Source organism: Labeo rohita, chromosome 7, assembly GCF_022985175.1.
Source record: "Labeo rohita strain BAU-BD-2019 chromosome 7, IGBB_LRoh.1.0, whole genome shotgun sequence".
NCBI classification, from domain to species: domain Eukaryota; kingdom Metazoa; phylum Chordata; class Actinopteri; order Cypriniformes; family Cyprinidae; genus Labeo; species Labeo rohita.
The window spans coordinates 3823314-3841614 of NC_066875.1; the positions used below are offsets into that span (position 1 = coordinate 3823314).

The 18301-nt window shown below is 31.3% G+C and overlaps 1 protein-coding gene across 1 annotated transcript; it reads left to right on the forward strand.

The window, feature by feature from the left end:
• The first annotated feature begins 67 nt into the window (after nucleotides 1-67).
• On the forward strand, nucleotides 68-17783 carry acer2 (alkaline ceramidase 2). Its single transcript, XM_051116213.1, has 6 exons — nucleotides 68-390; nucleotides 522-636; nucleotides 8271-8412; nucleotides 8522-8659; nucleotides 15163-15300; nucleotides 15428-17783. Exons 1-6 carry the CDS (start codon nucleotides 286-288, stop codon nucleotides 15612-15614), a joined length of 825 nt encoding a protein of 274 aa, XP_050972170.1. The 5' UTR covers nucleotides 68-285; the 3' UTR covers nucleotides 15615-17783.
• Nucleotides 17784-18301: the final 518 nt, after the last annotated feature.

Consider the following 18301-nt stretch of genomic DNA (forward strand, 5'->3'; position numbering starts at 1 on the left):
CCCTGACTGATCCGCTCGCTTACTTTGTTGGCTCTGCGCATGCGCGAATCACATGTTGCTGTGTTGTTATTGCTGTACAGTCAGTGAAGGGCAGAAAGCGGCACAGGCGCACACAGGCGAGCTGGATTAGACTCGGACTGGATGGCAGGATGACATGCTCAGACAACAAGACTACACACACGTCACTGATTAAAACTAACTGTCGCCGCATGCGTACGATAAAGCTGTCAACATCGCTTTGTGTGAACACATTGAGTCGCGGTCGCGTTTAGTGGACGCGCAGAGATGGACGCTCATCTGTGGGATCATCTTCAGGCTGGCAGCTCGGAGGTGGATTGGTGCGAAGGCAATTATCTCATTTATCCTGGCATAGCGGAGTTTTATAACACGGTACGTCACTCGCCTTTGTTGTCCTCTTTATTTAGTTGCGGTGTCACACCGAGATGAAGTCTGCAAACTTTAGGAGCGCCTGCGCTCTGCTCACAAACACGGTGTCAACTAAGATTTTTGTCTCTTTCCAGATAAGCAACGTGCTGTTCTTCGTCTTGCCTCCAATCCTCATGTGTCTGTTTCGCCAGTACGCCACACACTTCAACAGTGGCATCTATCTCATCTGGACTCTGCTGGTGGTTGTTGGTAAATTTCGTGTCTTATTCTTCCCAGCTGTTGTTTGACCGACAGTAACTTCTTGCATAAGTATGCTGGAGGTCATGTTTTTCAGTCCATTAGGAGGTGGCAGTCTAGTGAACTCCACTCTTCCTCCTTTTCTGGAATATTGCTGGTCTTCAGGAAATAGCTGAGCAGCGCAGGAAGGGCTACTGAAGGAAATACGTTATCTCAGAGAAAAAAAATTAATGTTTGCTGGGCTCTTAAATATTTGAAGCCTGGAATCAGAGCCATTCATATATACATAGACATATATACATTTTGTAAGCAACCTTATATTTTATATATATATATAAAAAAAAATGTAATTTAATTTCTTTAAAATTTAATATTATTATAATACATATAATATTTGTGTTCTGTTCAAAGTTTAAGCTGTATAGGTTTCATATATTAAATATAACTAATATATAATTTTTGTTTTATTTATTATTTTTAATGCGTTTATACATACACACACACACACACACACATATATATATATATATATATATATATATATATACACACACACACATGTCTGGTTTATTATCCTTGTGGGGACATTTGGTCCCCACAATGTAGTAAAAACAAGTACACACACACACACACACACACACGTGTCTGGTTTATTGTCTTTGTGGGGACTCTCCATAGGCGCAATGGTTTGTATACTGTCCACACTGTATTTTCTATCCCCTTACCCTAACCCTACCCCTAAACCTAACCCTTACAGAAAACTTTCTGCATTTTTACTTTCTCAAAAAATCTCATTCTGTATGATTTATAAGCTTTTGTACCCATGGGGACCTCAATTTAGGTCCCCATCGTGACACGAGTCCCCATTAGTATGTGTGTATTCAGGTTTAAGTCCCCACCAGGACATATAAACCAAAAGCACACACACACGTGTCTGTTTTTGTGAATTGTGGGGACTTTCCATAGACTTTTATAGATTTTATACTGACCAAACGATATTGTGTATCCCCTCACCCAACCCTAACCCTAAACCTACCCCTCACAGACAACATGTTTGCATCGTTACACTTTCAGATAAACATCATTTACTATTTTTAATAATTTTTTAACATGTCAAAAATGTCAGGTTTTACTATCCTTGTGGGGACATTTGGTCCCCACTGTGTAGCAAAAACAAGTACACACACACATTCTTTTTAGATTTATCTTTATAGTATATATGTTTAATATTTTAATATTTTATTCAATTAAAGGTGTAAACTGTATAGACTTAATATATATTTATAATATAATTTATTTCTTTTATCATTTTTATATATATATAATAATTTAATAAATAATATGTATTATAAGTATATATGTTAAATATATTTTATAATTATCTTCTTAATTTATATATAGTGCAAAATTATTTATGAATTTTTTAATGTGAATTTAATATTATTATTCTTATTCTAAATGTAAATATAGCTAATATACAATTTAGTTCTACTTTTTGTTTGAATATATTTGTATAATATATTAATATCTTTAATATATTTATATAATATATTAATATATTTTCATATTTATTATTTGTAGCATGTATATTTAATATTTCAATATTTTATTAAATTAAAGGTGTAATCTATAGGCTTCATATATATTTATAATATATGTAATTTATTTAAACTTTCACAATGTTTATATATATATACAGTGCCCTCCACTAATATTGGCACCCTTGGTAAATATGAGCAAAGACGGCTATTAAAATATATCTGCTTTGTTTATCTTTATGATCTTACATTAAAAAAAATCACAAAATGCTAACCTTTCATTGAAGTAAAACAATTAAAAGTGGGGGGAAACTTACGTTATGAAATAAATGTTTTTCTCATATGCATGTTGGGCACAATTATTGGCACCCTTAGAAATTATAATGAGTAAAATATCTCTGAAGTATATTCCCATTCATATTTGCATTTATTTAGCACACTAGAATGACTAGGAGTATGATATTGTCCAGCCATGACTTCCTGTTTCACAGGATTATAAATATGAGGAGCACAAAGGCCAAATTTCCTTAATCATCCATCACAAGGAATAAAACCAAATAATATAGTTCTGATGTGCAGAACAAGACTGTTGAGCTTCACAAAATAGAAAGTGGCTGTAAGAAAAGAGCTAAAGCATTGAAAATCCCAATTTCCATCATTAGGACAATAATTAAAAATTTCCAATCAACTAAAGATGTTACAAATCTGCCTGGAAAAGGATGTGTGTCTATATCGTCCTAATGCATGGTGAGGAGGAGAGTTTAAGTGTCCGAAGACTCTCCAAGGATCACAGTAGGAGAATTGCAGAGATTAGTTGAGTCTTGGGGCCAAAAGACTAAAAAAAAAAAATTCAAACAGCCCCTATGTCACCACATGTTGTTCAGGAGGGTTTTAAGAAAAATCCTTGCTCATCCAAAAACAAACTCCAGCATATTCAGTTGTCAGACACAACTTGAATTTCAAATGGTAATGGCTTCTGTGGTCAGATGAAACAACAAAAAAAGAGCTTTCTGGCAGCAAACACTCAAGATAGGTTTGGTACAAAAAGTACCCCATGCCCACGATTAAATATGCTGCTGGATCTTTAATGTTGTGGTCTTATTTTTCTGCCAGAGGTCCTGGACATCTTGTTCAGATACATGGCATCATGGATTCTAGCAAATACCAACAGATAAAAAATTTAAAACTGACTGCATCTGTTAGAAGTTCTATAATGAGCTGTGGTTGGATCTTCCATCAGGACAGTGATCCAAATCAAACATCAAAATCAACACAAAAATGTGTCACTGAGCATAAAATGAAGCTTCTGCCATGGCCGTCCCAGTTGCCTGACCTGAACCCTATAGAAAATGCGTGAGGTGAACTGAAGAGAAGAAGCACCAGCATGGAGCTGGGAAACTAAAGGAAACTGAAGGAATGGTCTCTGATCTCTTGTCAGGTGTTTTCCAAACTCTTCAGGCATTAAAGAAGAAAACACAGAGCTGTTATCTTGAATAAAGGACATTGCAATAATTGGGTGCCAATAACTGTGGTCAACATGAACTACAGAAAAACATTTATTTCATAAAGAGATTTTCCCCCTGCTTTCCATGGTTTTACTTAAATGATAGGTTAGAATATTGTGAATTTTTTGAATGAAAGATAAAAAGGATAAACAATGCAGATTTATTCTTACAGCCACCTTTGCTCATATTTACCAAGGGTACCAATATTAGTGGAGGGCACTGTATATATATATATATATATACATATATATGAACACAAAAAGTAGAAATACATTAAATATAAGTATATCATTTCAATTTAAATATTTATGATTATTTTCTTAATGATAAAATGTAGTGCAAAAATAATTTAATTAGTTTTTATATGAATTTAATATTAGTAATGTTTTTATTCTATTAAAAGTGTAAGCTTCATATATTAAGTATATCTAATATATAATTTATTTGTACTTTTTGTTTTATTTTTAATATAATTTATATATAATTTATATATTTTTATATTTGTTATATTTGTTATTTGTACTATATGTTTATATATATATAATTATTTTATATATTTCAATATTTTATTCAAGTAAAAGTTGTGTGCTGTGTATAGGCTTAATATATATTTATAATATATGTAATTTATTTCTACTTTTACAATGTTTATATATATATGTGAACATAAGTAGAAATAAAATATATAGATTATATATTAAGTATTTAATTTAAAGTAAAATATATATTTATAAATATTTTCTTAATGTTTTACATTTATCTCTCTCTCTCTCTCTCTGTATGTATGTATATATATATATATATATATATATATATATGCACGCACGCACACACTTTTCTTTTTTCCCCTTTTTCTGTACTATTTCTTTCTTTCTTTATTTATTTTGGAATATCATGCATAAAAAATCTCTATTACCTGACACAGGTGTAGGTGTCCTGAGAAATCACACCTGTTTCTGTGACTACAAACAAGGGACTGACTAACCAATCAGAAACACTCTCTGCCTGTCAATCATTATGCACATTCAGATCAGCTGACATTGGTTTGGCTCTGCTCTGAAAAACCACAAAATTGCAAATGACATTTCATTACCCATGGTTAAAAATGTCCTTAAACCGGGTTACAAAAGACATTAAACTTGGCTTTAGGGCAGCATGAAAGCTTCTCTCATTCATAGGATCTTTTGCTTCAGTTTACAGCAGGCTACACAGACCACATTTCACTTAGTCATCTCTCAGATGTGTTAATATTCACATGACCCAAGTCTATTCACAAGTAAAGCTTAACAAAGCAGCCCTATGTCCCTCTCAGTTTTAGGTTTACCGAAGCTGCCGTTTTCACCTTGGTGTCACCTCCACTGTTTTGCACTTCTTCCCTTTTACTTACAATTTGGGGCATCTTGATTATTCTCCCTCCTAACACAGCTAAGGTTAAGACAACCACTTGGGAAATTGGTTTGTGCAAAAGTGTGACTTCTACCCGACAAAACGCTGGTGTATTTAAAGCTTACTGTGGTGCAGCATGGGAAAGTAGCCAGCTCAGCACAAACGCCGCTCTGTACAAACGTCTTCAGAGTTTTTCCGCTCTAAAGGAAGCTGCTGACTTAATTAATCCGGGTGGGATTTTGAGAGTCAAAATCCTCCTTGCCATCATATAATACAGTGAGTTTAGTCAAAGGATTAGACACAGGCAGACAGAGCTCAATTCATTCACCACAGACATTGAAGTGATGCAGCGGCGTTTCTGGTGATGGATGTATGTTTTATCAACACTTTGAAGACTTAAACTGGGATATAATTGGCAAAATAGTCTTTGCTATTGAATAAATAGTGTCTCAAATATTAACATAAGAAATACAGTCTTCTAAGTGCACGTTTCACTGTATAACCAGAGTTTAACAAGCTCTAGATTTATGAAATTGTGAGTGGTTCTTGTCTGTGCTGAACAAAAAGGTATTTTTCTCCTGGTTTAACATGCGCCTGTCACGCAGGCGAGATAGTAAAGTTCATCTCAGCTCAGCAAGCTGCACGGTTAGAGTTATTATTCATGTTCGTGATTCATGCCACAAACGTGCTGAAGCATAGTACTTAGTGGTTTGTTGCTTTAAAAAACGCTACTGATAATTTCAGGCCTCCTTTAGACAGTGGTTGGGCTGTTTCCCAAAATGAAAATAAGTCAACAAAAACATGCATTTCTTTTTATCAAATGTTCAGTGAGTGTAAACCGCTTTTTATTTTACCAGAGCAGTTTTATACATTTTATTTTTTTCACTTTTCATCCACAATATTTTTCCAGTTTTTGATTTTTAAACTTCTTAAAACTCTGTTAAAAAACACTTCAAAAAACAGCAATATATGAGAATCTATTTTGACTTTCAAAAATGTAAAAAAAAAAAACCTGTGAAAGGAATACTTTTTTTATAGGAATATGCCCATTATGAATGCTCCAAAAGTTAAGGCTGCATGAAAAAAAAAAATTAATCAGTTAAAAAAATATATATGTTATCAGTGTAAACCACTTTTTATTTTACCAAAGCAGTTTCTTTTTTCTTTTTTCACTTATCATCCCCGATATTTTTCCAGTTTTTGATCTTTAAACGTAAAACAGTGTTTAAAAAAAATATTGTAGTATATGAGAAAAATGCAAAATACTTTCTACAGGAATACACTCATTACGAACACACAGTTAGGGCCGCACGAGAAAAAATAAGGCAACAAAAACATTGTATTTTTTTATTATTTTAATTCTTTAATTATTTACTAATTGTAATTAGTGTAAACTACTTTTTGTTATACCAAAGCAATTTCTTATAGATGGTTTTGTTCACTTTTCATCTCCAATATTTTTCCAGCGTTTAATTTTCAAACTGCTTAAAATGGAAAAAAAAAGTAAAAACAGCAAAAATTCAGGTAAAAAAAAACATTAAACAATGTATTGTACTTTAGCTAAATTATGAAATATATTAGAGCTTCATCTGTTTTGACTTGAAAATTGTTAAAAACAGGTGAAAGGAATACTTTTTATAGGAAAACACTCCTATGAATGCACTAAAAGTTAGGGCTGCATGAGAAAGTAAATATCACCAAAAACATTATTAGTGTTTTTTTTTTTTTGTTTTTTTAATTTGTGTAAAATACTGTACATTTTTATTTTACCAAAGCAATTTCTTATATATAATTTTTTTGTTCGCTTTTCATCCTCAATTTTACTGCTTAAAAAACTGGTTTTAAAAAAATAAAACTGCAAAGATTCAGGTAAAAAACAAAAAAACAAAAATGAAAACCTGTATTGTACTTTAGCTAAATTATGAAATATATGAGAACTCCATCTATTTTGACTTTCAAAAATTCAGAAAAATCTGTGAAAGGATTACTTTTTTACAGGAATGTGCTCTTTATGAGTGCACAAAAATACAGTTTTTTTAAAAAAATGTAATTAGTGTAAACTACATTTTATTTTACCATAGCAATTTCTTATATATAATATTTTGTTCACTTTTCATCCCCAGTATTTTTACAGCTTTTGATTGTTAAACTGCTTAAAACACTGTTTAAAATGAAACTTTAAAAAACAGCAAAGATTTAGTTAAAAACAAATTTTAAGTATTTAAAAAAATTATATAATTATATATAAAATTATATATGTGTGTGTGTGTTTAAAATGTATAAAATTATATAAAAAGGTATATATAATTTTTTTTTTCATCCCCAATATTTTTTTTTAGCTTTTGATTGTTAAACTGCTTAAAACACTGTTTAAAAGCAGCAAAGATTCAGTTATTGCTAAATTATAAAAAAAAATAGGAAAACTTCATCTATTTTGACTTTCAAACATTCAAAAAGTCTATGAAAGGAATACATTTTACAGGAGTACGCTCTATATGAATGCACAAAATTATGTATGTAAAAAAAAATGTAATTAGTGTAAACTACTTTTTATTATTTTTTAAGCTACTGGTTAAAACAAACAAATAAATAAATAAACTTTAAAAAAAATTATGAAATATATAAGAACTTGATGTAAGTTGATGTTGTTATTATTATTATTACAAAATAAAAAAAATATGAACAGATTAAGTAATATTCTTATTTTAATATTTTACTGTAAAATCAAAAAATAATATAAAAAGAAAGAAAAATTATATAAAAATCATTTATTTTACCTTTTTTTTTTTTCGCTATAAAATTACAATTATTCATGGTTGTCTTAATATCGTCATTTTTAAACATTAAAACATAAGACTTTTATGTTGACGGAAAACAGCAAGGAGCCCTTCTCTTTTGTTGTAGTATGGGAAGATGTTTGTCTCATGTTATGTTCCCAAATGCATGTGAATGCAACCCAAACTCAGGTGTTTGTGTGGAGCAGATTTATTGTGAATTGAGACTTTTTGAGTCTCTAAAAACATGGATCATGAGCTGCTCATTTGTAAAAGAACACAGCGTTGCAAAGAGCTGTGGAATATAATTGTTTTTGTGATGCACCGCGATGCAGATGTGAACAATTCTGCATAAATGCAGGGCATAAACAGTGTAAACCGCTGTGTGTAATTGCTGTAATAACTCTACAGTGTTTTCACATCATCCTGCTGTTGTGCTTCAGGTATCGGCTCCACTTACTTCCACGCGACGCTGAGCTTTCTGGGGCAGATGCTGGATGAGCTGGCCATACTGTGGGTGCTCATGTGTGCCATCGGCATGTGGTTTCCCAAGAGATATCTGCCCAAGATATTCCGCAGAGACAGGTGCGCTCGCATAGCCACATGCGTACACGTTCGGATCAAAATTAACCACGTTCTGCACTTTTCTCTTATTTACTCCTCTCGTCAACCCGTTTCCTTCCCATGTCACTAGGTCGAGGTTCAAAATGGTCATCGGCATCCTCTCAGGGATCACCACCTGTCTGGCCTTCATCAAGCCAGCGATAAACTCCATCTCTCTGATGACGTTGGGCATCCCGTGCACCGCTCTTCTCATCACGGAGCTAAAGAGGTCAGCGCTTCTGTACAAACACACGCACATCAGTCCTCTTGTGCTTGTCATGTTATCGCATTACATATTTATTCCTGTGCGTGTTCGATTTAATTCACAGTGACGGCCTCCTATATAGCTGTCTCTATTTATATGCCGATGTCCCTGTTAAATCTAAATTTGATGTAATGTGTAGGAAAGCACATGGATGGAATTGGCTGTGCTTAAAGTTAACTTATCTCTCATGTTTTGTGCGGCTTAATGAGGAGACGTGTGCTTGTGAAAAGCTTAATTTTAAAAGAGTATTTATAATGGAAATAACATACTTTTAAAAGAATATACGCTACCAGTCAAAAAAACAGTATGATTTTTAATGTTTTTTAAAGAAGTCTGTTCTGCTCACCAAGCCTGCATTTATTTGATCTAAAGTTCATCAAAAACAGTCACGTTTTGAAATATTTTTACTATTTAAAATAAGAGCTGTCTATTTGAATATATTGTAAAATGTCATTTATTTCTGTGATTTCAAAGCTGAATTTATAGCATCATTACTCCAGTCACATAATCCTTCAGAAATCATTGTAATATTCTGATTTGCTGCTTAAAACATGCTTTATTATTATTATTATGTTGAAAACAGCTGAGTAGATTTTTTTCAGGTTTTTTGAGGAATAGAAAGGTCAAAAGAACAGCATTTATCTGAAATAGAAATCTTTTGTAACATTATAAATCATAAATCACCTTTGATCAATTTAAAGCAGTAGTAAAGTATTTCTGTAATTTCTTTTCCAAAAAAAAAAAAAAAAAAAAAAAATATATATATATATATATATATATATACACATACTGACTCCAAGTTTTTGAATGGTTTAGTGTATAATGTTACAAAAGCTTTTTATTTCAGATAAATGCTGATCTTTGAATCCTCAAAAAAAAGGAGCTCAACTGTTTTAAAATTGATGATAATAATAATAATAATAATAAATGTTTCTTGAACAGCCAATCAGCATATTGGAATGATTTCCGAAGGATCATGTGACATTGAAGACTGGAGTAAAAATTCATCTTTGATCACAGAAATAAATTGCATATTTAAAATACAACCAAATAGAAAGCAGTTATTTGAAATAGTAAAAATATTTCAAAATTTTATTCTTTTTGTTGTACTTTAGTTCAAATAAATGCAGGCTTGGTGAGCAGAAGAGACTGTTTAAATAAACATTAAACATCTTACTGTTCAAAAACTTTTGACTGGTACTTAAATGCGAACTTAATTGCATGTTAATTTGAAATTCAGTGAAATATTGTAGTTTAAATTTATATTAAATGCAATTAACTGGACTTTAAAGCACTATTTTGACCCACTTAAGTAGGACTTAAGTCCATCATAAATACTTCTGTTGTATGTGAAATATGAAAGTACTGCTGAAGGTACTGACAAACATGTATTGTAAACTAAAATATATTTTTATATTTTAGTTTACAATACATGTTTGTATTGTAATATATTTTTCAGTGAAAACGTTAATGTCGTATTTAAATATATTTACAATTACAGATTTGTAATGATCAAGGTGTGATTTAGCACATTTAAAATATATTAACTTTAAATGTAATATTGAATAAAACACCACAGTGTACAAAATTATAATGAGGTACTTTACATGTGCTTCAGTGTGTAAGTCAACACATCAAAATAAGTGTACATCTTTGAAGCATGACTAAAGATTAAAACAATGATTTAAAATCTATTTAAAATGTTATTTAACATTATAATGAGGAGCACTTTTTAAAAGTGTCTCTCCTAAGAGGCTGTTTTTATTTCAATTATATTATTTTTCTGCAAGTACAGTTTTATTTTTTAAATACCTTCAAGAGAGGTTTCTATTCTCATAGGTGTGACTTATGATTTGCACCTGACAGACTATAAAATGAGGAAAAACAAATGTCATATAGGCGTATATTAAAGGAGTGACCCAACTTACTGGGCCAGTTGCATTGTCTTCAAAAAAATGTAAAAATGTAGTTTATTAAAGTGGACAACGGATGCCCATTTTTGGTATGATTCTTTAGGGTCTTTATAAAATGTCTACAAAATACTTTGATTAAAATTCCTCAATGGTAGTGTAAAAAACACTTTTTTTTTTTTTTTTTTACCTTGCCAAAAACAGCTGTTCACAGCGAGCTGTTTTGTTGCATGTCCCTTTAAATGCTAATGAGCTACTGCTCACCCCGCCCCTCTCTTTCATTTTTTTTTTTGTGTATTTGGTGGCGCGTTACCATCAAAAACAAAGGAATTCACTGCGTCCTCAGTGGCTCTGATGTCGGAAGAATGAAGGCTTTTATGACTGCGTAAAACTGGCTGAGAGCTGAAATATGCTAATACGGGACAGTCCATCAGTGGTTGTGGGCGGGGCCTGAGCAGTATGATGTCATACTGCTCAGAAAATGTAAATGACTTGATGGTTGTGTCCACACACTGCAAAGACACTTTTATATGCAAACACCATGTAAAAGTGAATTTTGCATCCAATCTCCCTTTTCAATTCTTTAGCCCCATACTTTATCTTTAAGTCTTTGAACGTTGAGCATTTACCAATGGATAAGCCTTTCTCTCAAGAATCTGTTGTGTTGTTTTAAGTCATGTAGACAACTAAAGTAAACTAAAGTGTGTTAGTCATGAAACACAATGCTACACTCACACCTTCTGTGCTCAGTGAGAGGCAATGTGACATTTGTTCTTCAGCACATGCTTGAAATCCCCTGGCGTCAGGAAACTCGTCCCATGAGCTGTCCAGATGTGCGTAGAGTTAATTTGTTTAACTCTAGATGAAGAAACGGGCTTATCAGTGTCTTCCTGAAAACGAGATACGCGGCGGTGGTTTTCCTGATAGTGCGTCTTTGCTTTCAGACCAGTTAAAAGGGCTTTATCTTACAGCAAACCATGTGTGTTTGTAGTTTTAGTGATTAATTACAACGACTCACAGTGAGCTTACGTAGTAGAGACTAACTATGAATTAACACGTCTCTGAGCACATTTCTGTTTACAGGAAGTGAAACTGTGAATAGATCGGACCTGACGTGTCTCTACTTTTCCATTGTGTTTTGTGCTGTTCATATTCAAAACTTCCAAATTCCTGCTGAGGTTAAGATTGTGTTGTCAGTGTCAAAAAATGTGACTTAAAGTACAACAACAGGATGTTTTCATGCAGAAATTGTGTAAAAATGCATAATTACAAATATATTTAAATACATGACATGCTAGTTTCATTAGAAATGGCATTGAAGTATATTTTAGTTTTCCATAAATGCTTGTCAGTACATTCAGCAGTACTTCAATGACAATAGAAGTATTTATGAAATGACATATTGTAGAAAGATGTATATTCCTACTTAAGTGGGTCAAACAGCACTCTAAAGTTCAGCTAATTGCATTTAATATAAATATATGTAGATTACATTCAGTTTGTAGTTTTGAAGTGTATTATTTCCGTAATGAGTGCTATTTTTAAAGAGGCTAGTGTACGTGTTGTCTACAAGGAAGTAACAAATTACAAACACCTTTAGAGCGGAACAAGGCTTTTTGTTTATCAGTTTGTCTGACTAACAGTTTGCAATTCTTGTAGTGTCTCACTTCCTGTCTCTGTTTCTTCCTTCTCTCGTCACACTCTTTTTCCTCCTCCTCTGCCAGCCCTCTTTTCTTTTTTTTTTTTACAATTACAATACAATTACGATATAAATAGTTTGAATTACGTTTTAATTTTTTTTAAAAAGTTTCTATACAGCTTTAAATATATTTTTATTTCACTAAATTGGCAAGGTAAGTTTTCCATGTAATATTTCTATTTTTTCAGGTTTATTTAGGTTAATAAAAGTCTTTTTTTTTTTTTTTTTTTTTAAGTTTTAGTTTTAGTCAACAATCTCTGTCATTGATGTCAGCAGTTCTGGTTGTGTTAGAAACACTCATGTGATATCTGCTGTGTTTGTTTACTGTTATAACGAGACAGATTGGGTTTCTCTGTGTAGGCAGGTGTGTGAAAGTGATCAGTAGCGTGGTCCCATCTGTGAAAAATCGTGACTAACGTCACTGTTGAATGGAACAACATCATTTACAGTTATTTAATGTCAAGCAAACAGTCCGCTGGCCGTTTTATCCAGTGCTAAATCAGATGTACTAGATATAGTCATAAGTGCAATCACATATAAAAGTAACTGTACAATACACATCTGCTCAGCAAGCTGTGCCGTTTGAGTGGTAGTGTGGGATGCTGTTATGCATGTTATTTTAGCATTACAGCATTGAGATCAGGATTATTATAGTTAGCTAAAAATGAAAGTAAAATTAAAGCCATAAAAACATTTTTGTTACTTGAAATAAAATAAATTTTAATGGAAATTACCTGAAAATTGTTAACTGAAACATTTCTCATTTTAATTTAGACTTATATTAGATATAAATTCCAAATTGACTAAAACTGAAATAAAACTGAATATATATATATATATATATATATATATATAGAGAGAGAGAGAGAGAGAGAGAGAGAGAGAGAGAGAGAGAGAATTTTAACAAACCTTTATTACAATTAAAAATCAAGTACAATTAAATTACAATACACACAACTCACAATATGTGCGTAAAAACCAAACCACCCTCAGATACATAACACAAAGCCTCATAACAACACCAAATGTCTTCAAAGGAAGGGAGATTATCCATGTGTTTATAATAATTAAAATCAGTCAGTATTCTTGATTGAACCATTTTTGAAAATAAAACAACTACATTTTAATCCACATTTAGCTCAACTTTCTTTTTCCTGCTTAAATAAATAGCCAGTTTCGCCTGACCTAAAACAAAATTTAATAACTGACATACAAATCTTTTTTTTAACATATATTTAAACCCCAAAATAAAGACCTCTTTAGAAAATATTTCATTTCAGAGAGAGAGAGAGAGCTGCCAAACCGGAAATAATTATACAAATATATAGATATAAATCTGAATATATGCATATAAATTGTGACTATATAATTATAAGTCTGAATATATAAATGTAAATTTGTGAATATATATATATATATATATAAAATCTGAATATATAAGTAATTCTGAATATATAAATGTAAATTGTGAATATATAGAAGTAAATCTGAATATATAATTAATTCTGAATATATAAATATAAATTGTGACTATATAGGAGTAAATCTGAATATATAGTTAAAATTCTGAATGTATAAATGTGAAATGTAAATATATATAAATAAATCTGAATATATAGTTAAAATTTGGAATATAAATGTAAATTGTGAATATATAGATATATAAGTAAATCTGAATATATAATTAATTCTGAATATATAAATATAAATTGTGACTATATATATATATATATATATATAAGTAAATCTGAATATATATAGTTAAAATTCTGAATATATAGATGTAAATTTGTGAATATATATATATATATATATATATATAAGTAAATCTGAATATATAATTAATTCTGAATATATAAATATAAATTGTGACTATATATATATATATAAGTAAATCTGAATATATATAGTTAAAATTCTGAATATATAGATGTAAATTTGTGAATATATATATATATATATAAAGTAAATCTGAATATATATAGTTAAAATTCTGAATATATAGATGTAAATTTGTGAATATATAGAAGTAAATTGAATATAGTTAAAATTCTAAATATATAAATGTAAATTGTGAATATATTGGTGTAAATCTGAATATATAATTATAATTCTAAATGTATAAATGTAAAATGTGAATATATAGAAGTAAATCTGAACATATAAATGTAAATTTGTGAATATATAGACAAATCTGAATAATTATAATTCTGAATATATAAATGTAAATTGTGAATGTATAGAAGTAAATCTGAATATATAATTAAGTCTGAATATATAAATGTAAATTTGTGAATATATATAGAAGTAAATCTGAATATATAATTACAATTTTGAATATATAAATGTAAATTGTAAATATATAGATATGAATTTGAAAAATATAAATATATGCTGCAAAACATATATAACATAAAATATTAATATTAATACTAATTGTAATAGTATCTCAATGCTAATTATAAGGTAACAAATACTGTTATTGCTTTTTTATGTATATATTTTGAATCTCTTTTTTTTATTTTTATATTTTACATTTTCATGTTAATTTAATTAAAGTTTTAGTCATTTTGTTGTGTTTTTGTCATTAATTTTTATTTTCAGTTTTAGTTATTTTAATTATTTATTCTGTTATTATTTAGTTATTAGTACTGCATTTAGTAGTTAAATTAGATAAAAGTGAGAAATGCTAATTTGGCATCTAGCTGAAATAAAATAAAATATCAAAAAAAAATTTATTTAGTTTTATTTATATAATTTTTTTTTTAATGACCCTGTTCTGCAGCAGAGAACAGAAAATATGAACAGCTAATCAAACACATGATGAGTTTGTGTGTGTTTATGTTGTGTGTCTGTAGGTGTGATAACCTGCGTGTGTTTAAGCTGGGTCTGCTCTCGGGTCTGTGGTGGACCCTGGCTCTCATGTGCTGGATCAGCGATCGCATTTTCTGTGAGATGTGGTCGTCTGTCAACTTCCCGTATCTACACTGTGTCTGGTAAGTGCAGTGCGCTTAGTTAAAATAATACGGCCATTAACCATGAATGTAAGTTATTGAAATATTTATATTTCAGTATATGGTTATACTGTTTGCTCTACATGTTCCCCTTTATCCATCTGTTTAGGCATATCCTCATCTGCCTGGCGTCCTATCTGGGATGTGTGTGTTTTGCTTACTTCGACGCGGCGTCGGAGGCTCCAGAGCAGGGGCCCGTTGTCAAATTCTGGCCCAGCGAGAAATGGGCTTTTATTGGCGTGCCGTACGTCACTCTTCTCTGCGTGCACAGGAAGCCCTCTATTAAGGTGACTTGAGCTGTGCTTCCTAAGGTATCTGACTACACTTCAATGCACTTTGTAATGGACATTCACTCGAAGGAGAATCCTGCTTTTGCATGTGGATTTGTAAGGCTTTGTTTTGGGGAAGGACGACAGTCAATCAGTGTTATTTGTGTGAGTATTTAATAGCTTAACAGCACAAAAGGAGCTTTCGGTTTACTTTGAAATCAATTGTGTGATACGGGGATTTTATGTTATAATGTTACATGATGTTACACAATCGGTCAGAAGTTTGGAATAATTACGATTTTCTGAAAGAAGTTTCTTCTGCTCGCCAAGGCTGCATTTATTTGATGAAAAATACAGTAAAAGCAGTAATATTGTGAAATATTATTATAATTTAAAAGAACTGTTTTCTAAGTTCATATATTTTAAAATGTAATTTATTCCTTTGATGCAAAGCTGAATTTTTAGCAGCCATTACTCCATTAGTCTTCTGCGGTTGTTGATTTGCTGCTTAATATTTTTAAAACACTACCGTTCAAAGGTGAAGTGTAAAAAACTCAAAACTGTTTTAAACATTGCTAATAAGAACCATTATTAATAACTGAGCAGCAAAGGACATTAGAATGATTTCTGAATGATCATGTGACACTGAAGACTGGAGTAATGATGCTGAAAATTCAGCATTTGCATCACAGAAATAAATTGCATTTTACAATATATTCACATAGAAAACAGTTATTTTAAATCATAATAATATTTACTGAATTTCTAATCAAGCAGGCTTCTTTCAAAAACATTTAAGAAATTGTAAGACTTCCAAACCTTTTTACATATATGTCAAACAAAAATGGGAAGAGGACTTTTAAAACATTGTATGTTAATATTGTGAAATTTTGAGTGTTATATTATGTTAACACAAAGCATGTTATTTCACAGTAGTACTACTAGTTAGTCACCTTTTTTGACAACAGTATATACATTTATTTTAAATCGAAAAGGTGTGCTAAGTGATTTTTCAGTTTCACTGGTTAATATAACCAAGGACTTGGGACTTTTTACTGACACCTACTGGTGTGAACGCAGCTTTACGCAAAAGTCTTCAGTATTCACATGCATTTATTCCATTTAACAATTAATTTATTTTAATATAAAGAGGAATTTTTACGCTTGCGCTGCTGACTGGAGTGTTTATCTCATGTTAAGGTACATCATTTTAAACATAAGTACTATTAATTTATTTTGGTGTAAAAGCTAAAGTGGAAAAAATTACTTAGCGCACCTTTGTGAATAGTTTTAGGAGACAAAATCATCTCCAGCATCAGAATTAATACAGGGGAAAACATCAAGGTTGTTTACCCCATTGCATCTCATCCGCAGGCCTGATACCTCTATCCTGAAATATGATGTCGATATTTAACGCAGCATAAACTGTACGTTAGATATTCTCAACTATGTCGCACTACTGTGAAATGAATGCAGTGACTGGTTTTAAAACACTGCATGATAATTGGTGAACTGAATGTAAAGGAAATCTCCCTTGAGAAAGAACGAATGTCTTCTTCATGTCTTCTTCACTCAGAAATGTGTATATATCTATATATAGCCTAATGCTTTTTCTTAGCTAAACGTAAATTTTACCTGTATCTCTACACTTGTACAAAGGCCTTTTGCAGTTTGTCAAAGAACAATTTGCCATTGATCAGTGGATCTTTCGTTTGTACTGCAAAACAGAACAGTGATTTTTCAAAGTACCAAAAACCTTATGTACAGTATGCAATAAAACAAATTCAGCTGTGGTTTATTCACAAATGACACGTTCAAGCTGCTTTCCTCCGATGCCATAAAATTGCATCAGTATTTCTGAGAGAAACTGAACGTTATTGCCACTTACCCAGAGCAGCAGATTTTTAAAGCAGCGTGATTTTGTATTTTTGTGTAACTTTCTGCCCATGCAATGCACAAATATGTACTGTAAGCCAATGCAGTGGCTATAACATGTGTGAGAGGCAATGTGTGTGAGTGTGTGTGTGTGTTTTCAGACCCAGGTGCAACACAGGGACCAAGTATACAAAGACTATTTATTTTTGCGACTTTTAACCGATTCATAATTTTGTAACTACCACTGATTAATGATTTTGTAATCAAATGAGTTTGATTGTATTTTTACACTTTATTTAATAAAAACATGCTACAAATTAACACGTCTGAATTGTGCATGATGTTTTTCTTAATATGTTCATGCTTAAGCACCTAACCCTTCTAAAACACTTTCTAACATTTCTAAAAGGTGACACTGTTGTGAATGCCTGCATAGAATTTGTTTTTAGATTTGTAATAGACATGCAAACATGCAATTTGAATATTTAAAGGAATAGTTCACCCAAAATGTAAATTTGCTGAAAGTTTACTCACCCTCATGGCATGAGAGATGCAGATGAGTTTGTTTTCTTAATCAGATGGAGAAATGTAGCATTACATCACTTGCTCACCAATGGATGCTTTGCAGTGAATGGGTGCCGTCAGAATGAGAGTCCAAACAGCTGATAAAAACATCACAATAATCCACAATTAATCCACACCACTCCAGTCCATCAATTCATGCCTTTTGTAGTGAACAAACTGTTTCTTACAACTGCACGTTCTGCACAATCTACACAGATCAATCACTGTTTACAAGCCCAAACAGCTTTAAACAAATATGTGGGTGGATTTTGATG

Coding starts and splice junctions, on each gene's coding strand:
- acer2 (XM_051116213.1), top strand. CDS start 286: ATGGACGCTCATCTGTGGGATCATCTTCAGGCTGGCAGCTCGGAGGTG. Junction 637..8,270: donor GACTCTGCTGGTGGTTGTTG/GTAAATTTCGTG, acceptor GTTGTGCTTCAG/GTATCGGCTCCACTTACTTC. Junction 8,660..15,162: donor CTCATCACGGAGCTAAAGAG/GTCAGCGCTTCT, acceptor GTGTGTCTGTAG/GTGTGATAACCTGCGTGTGT.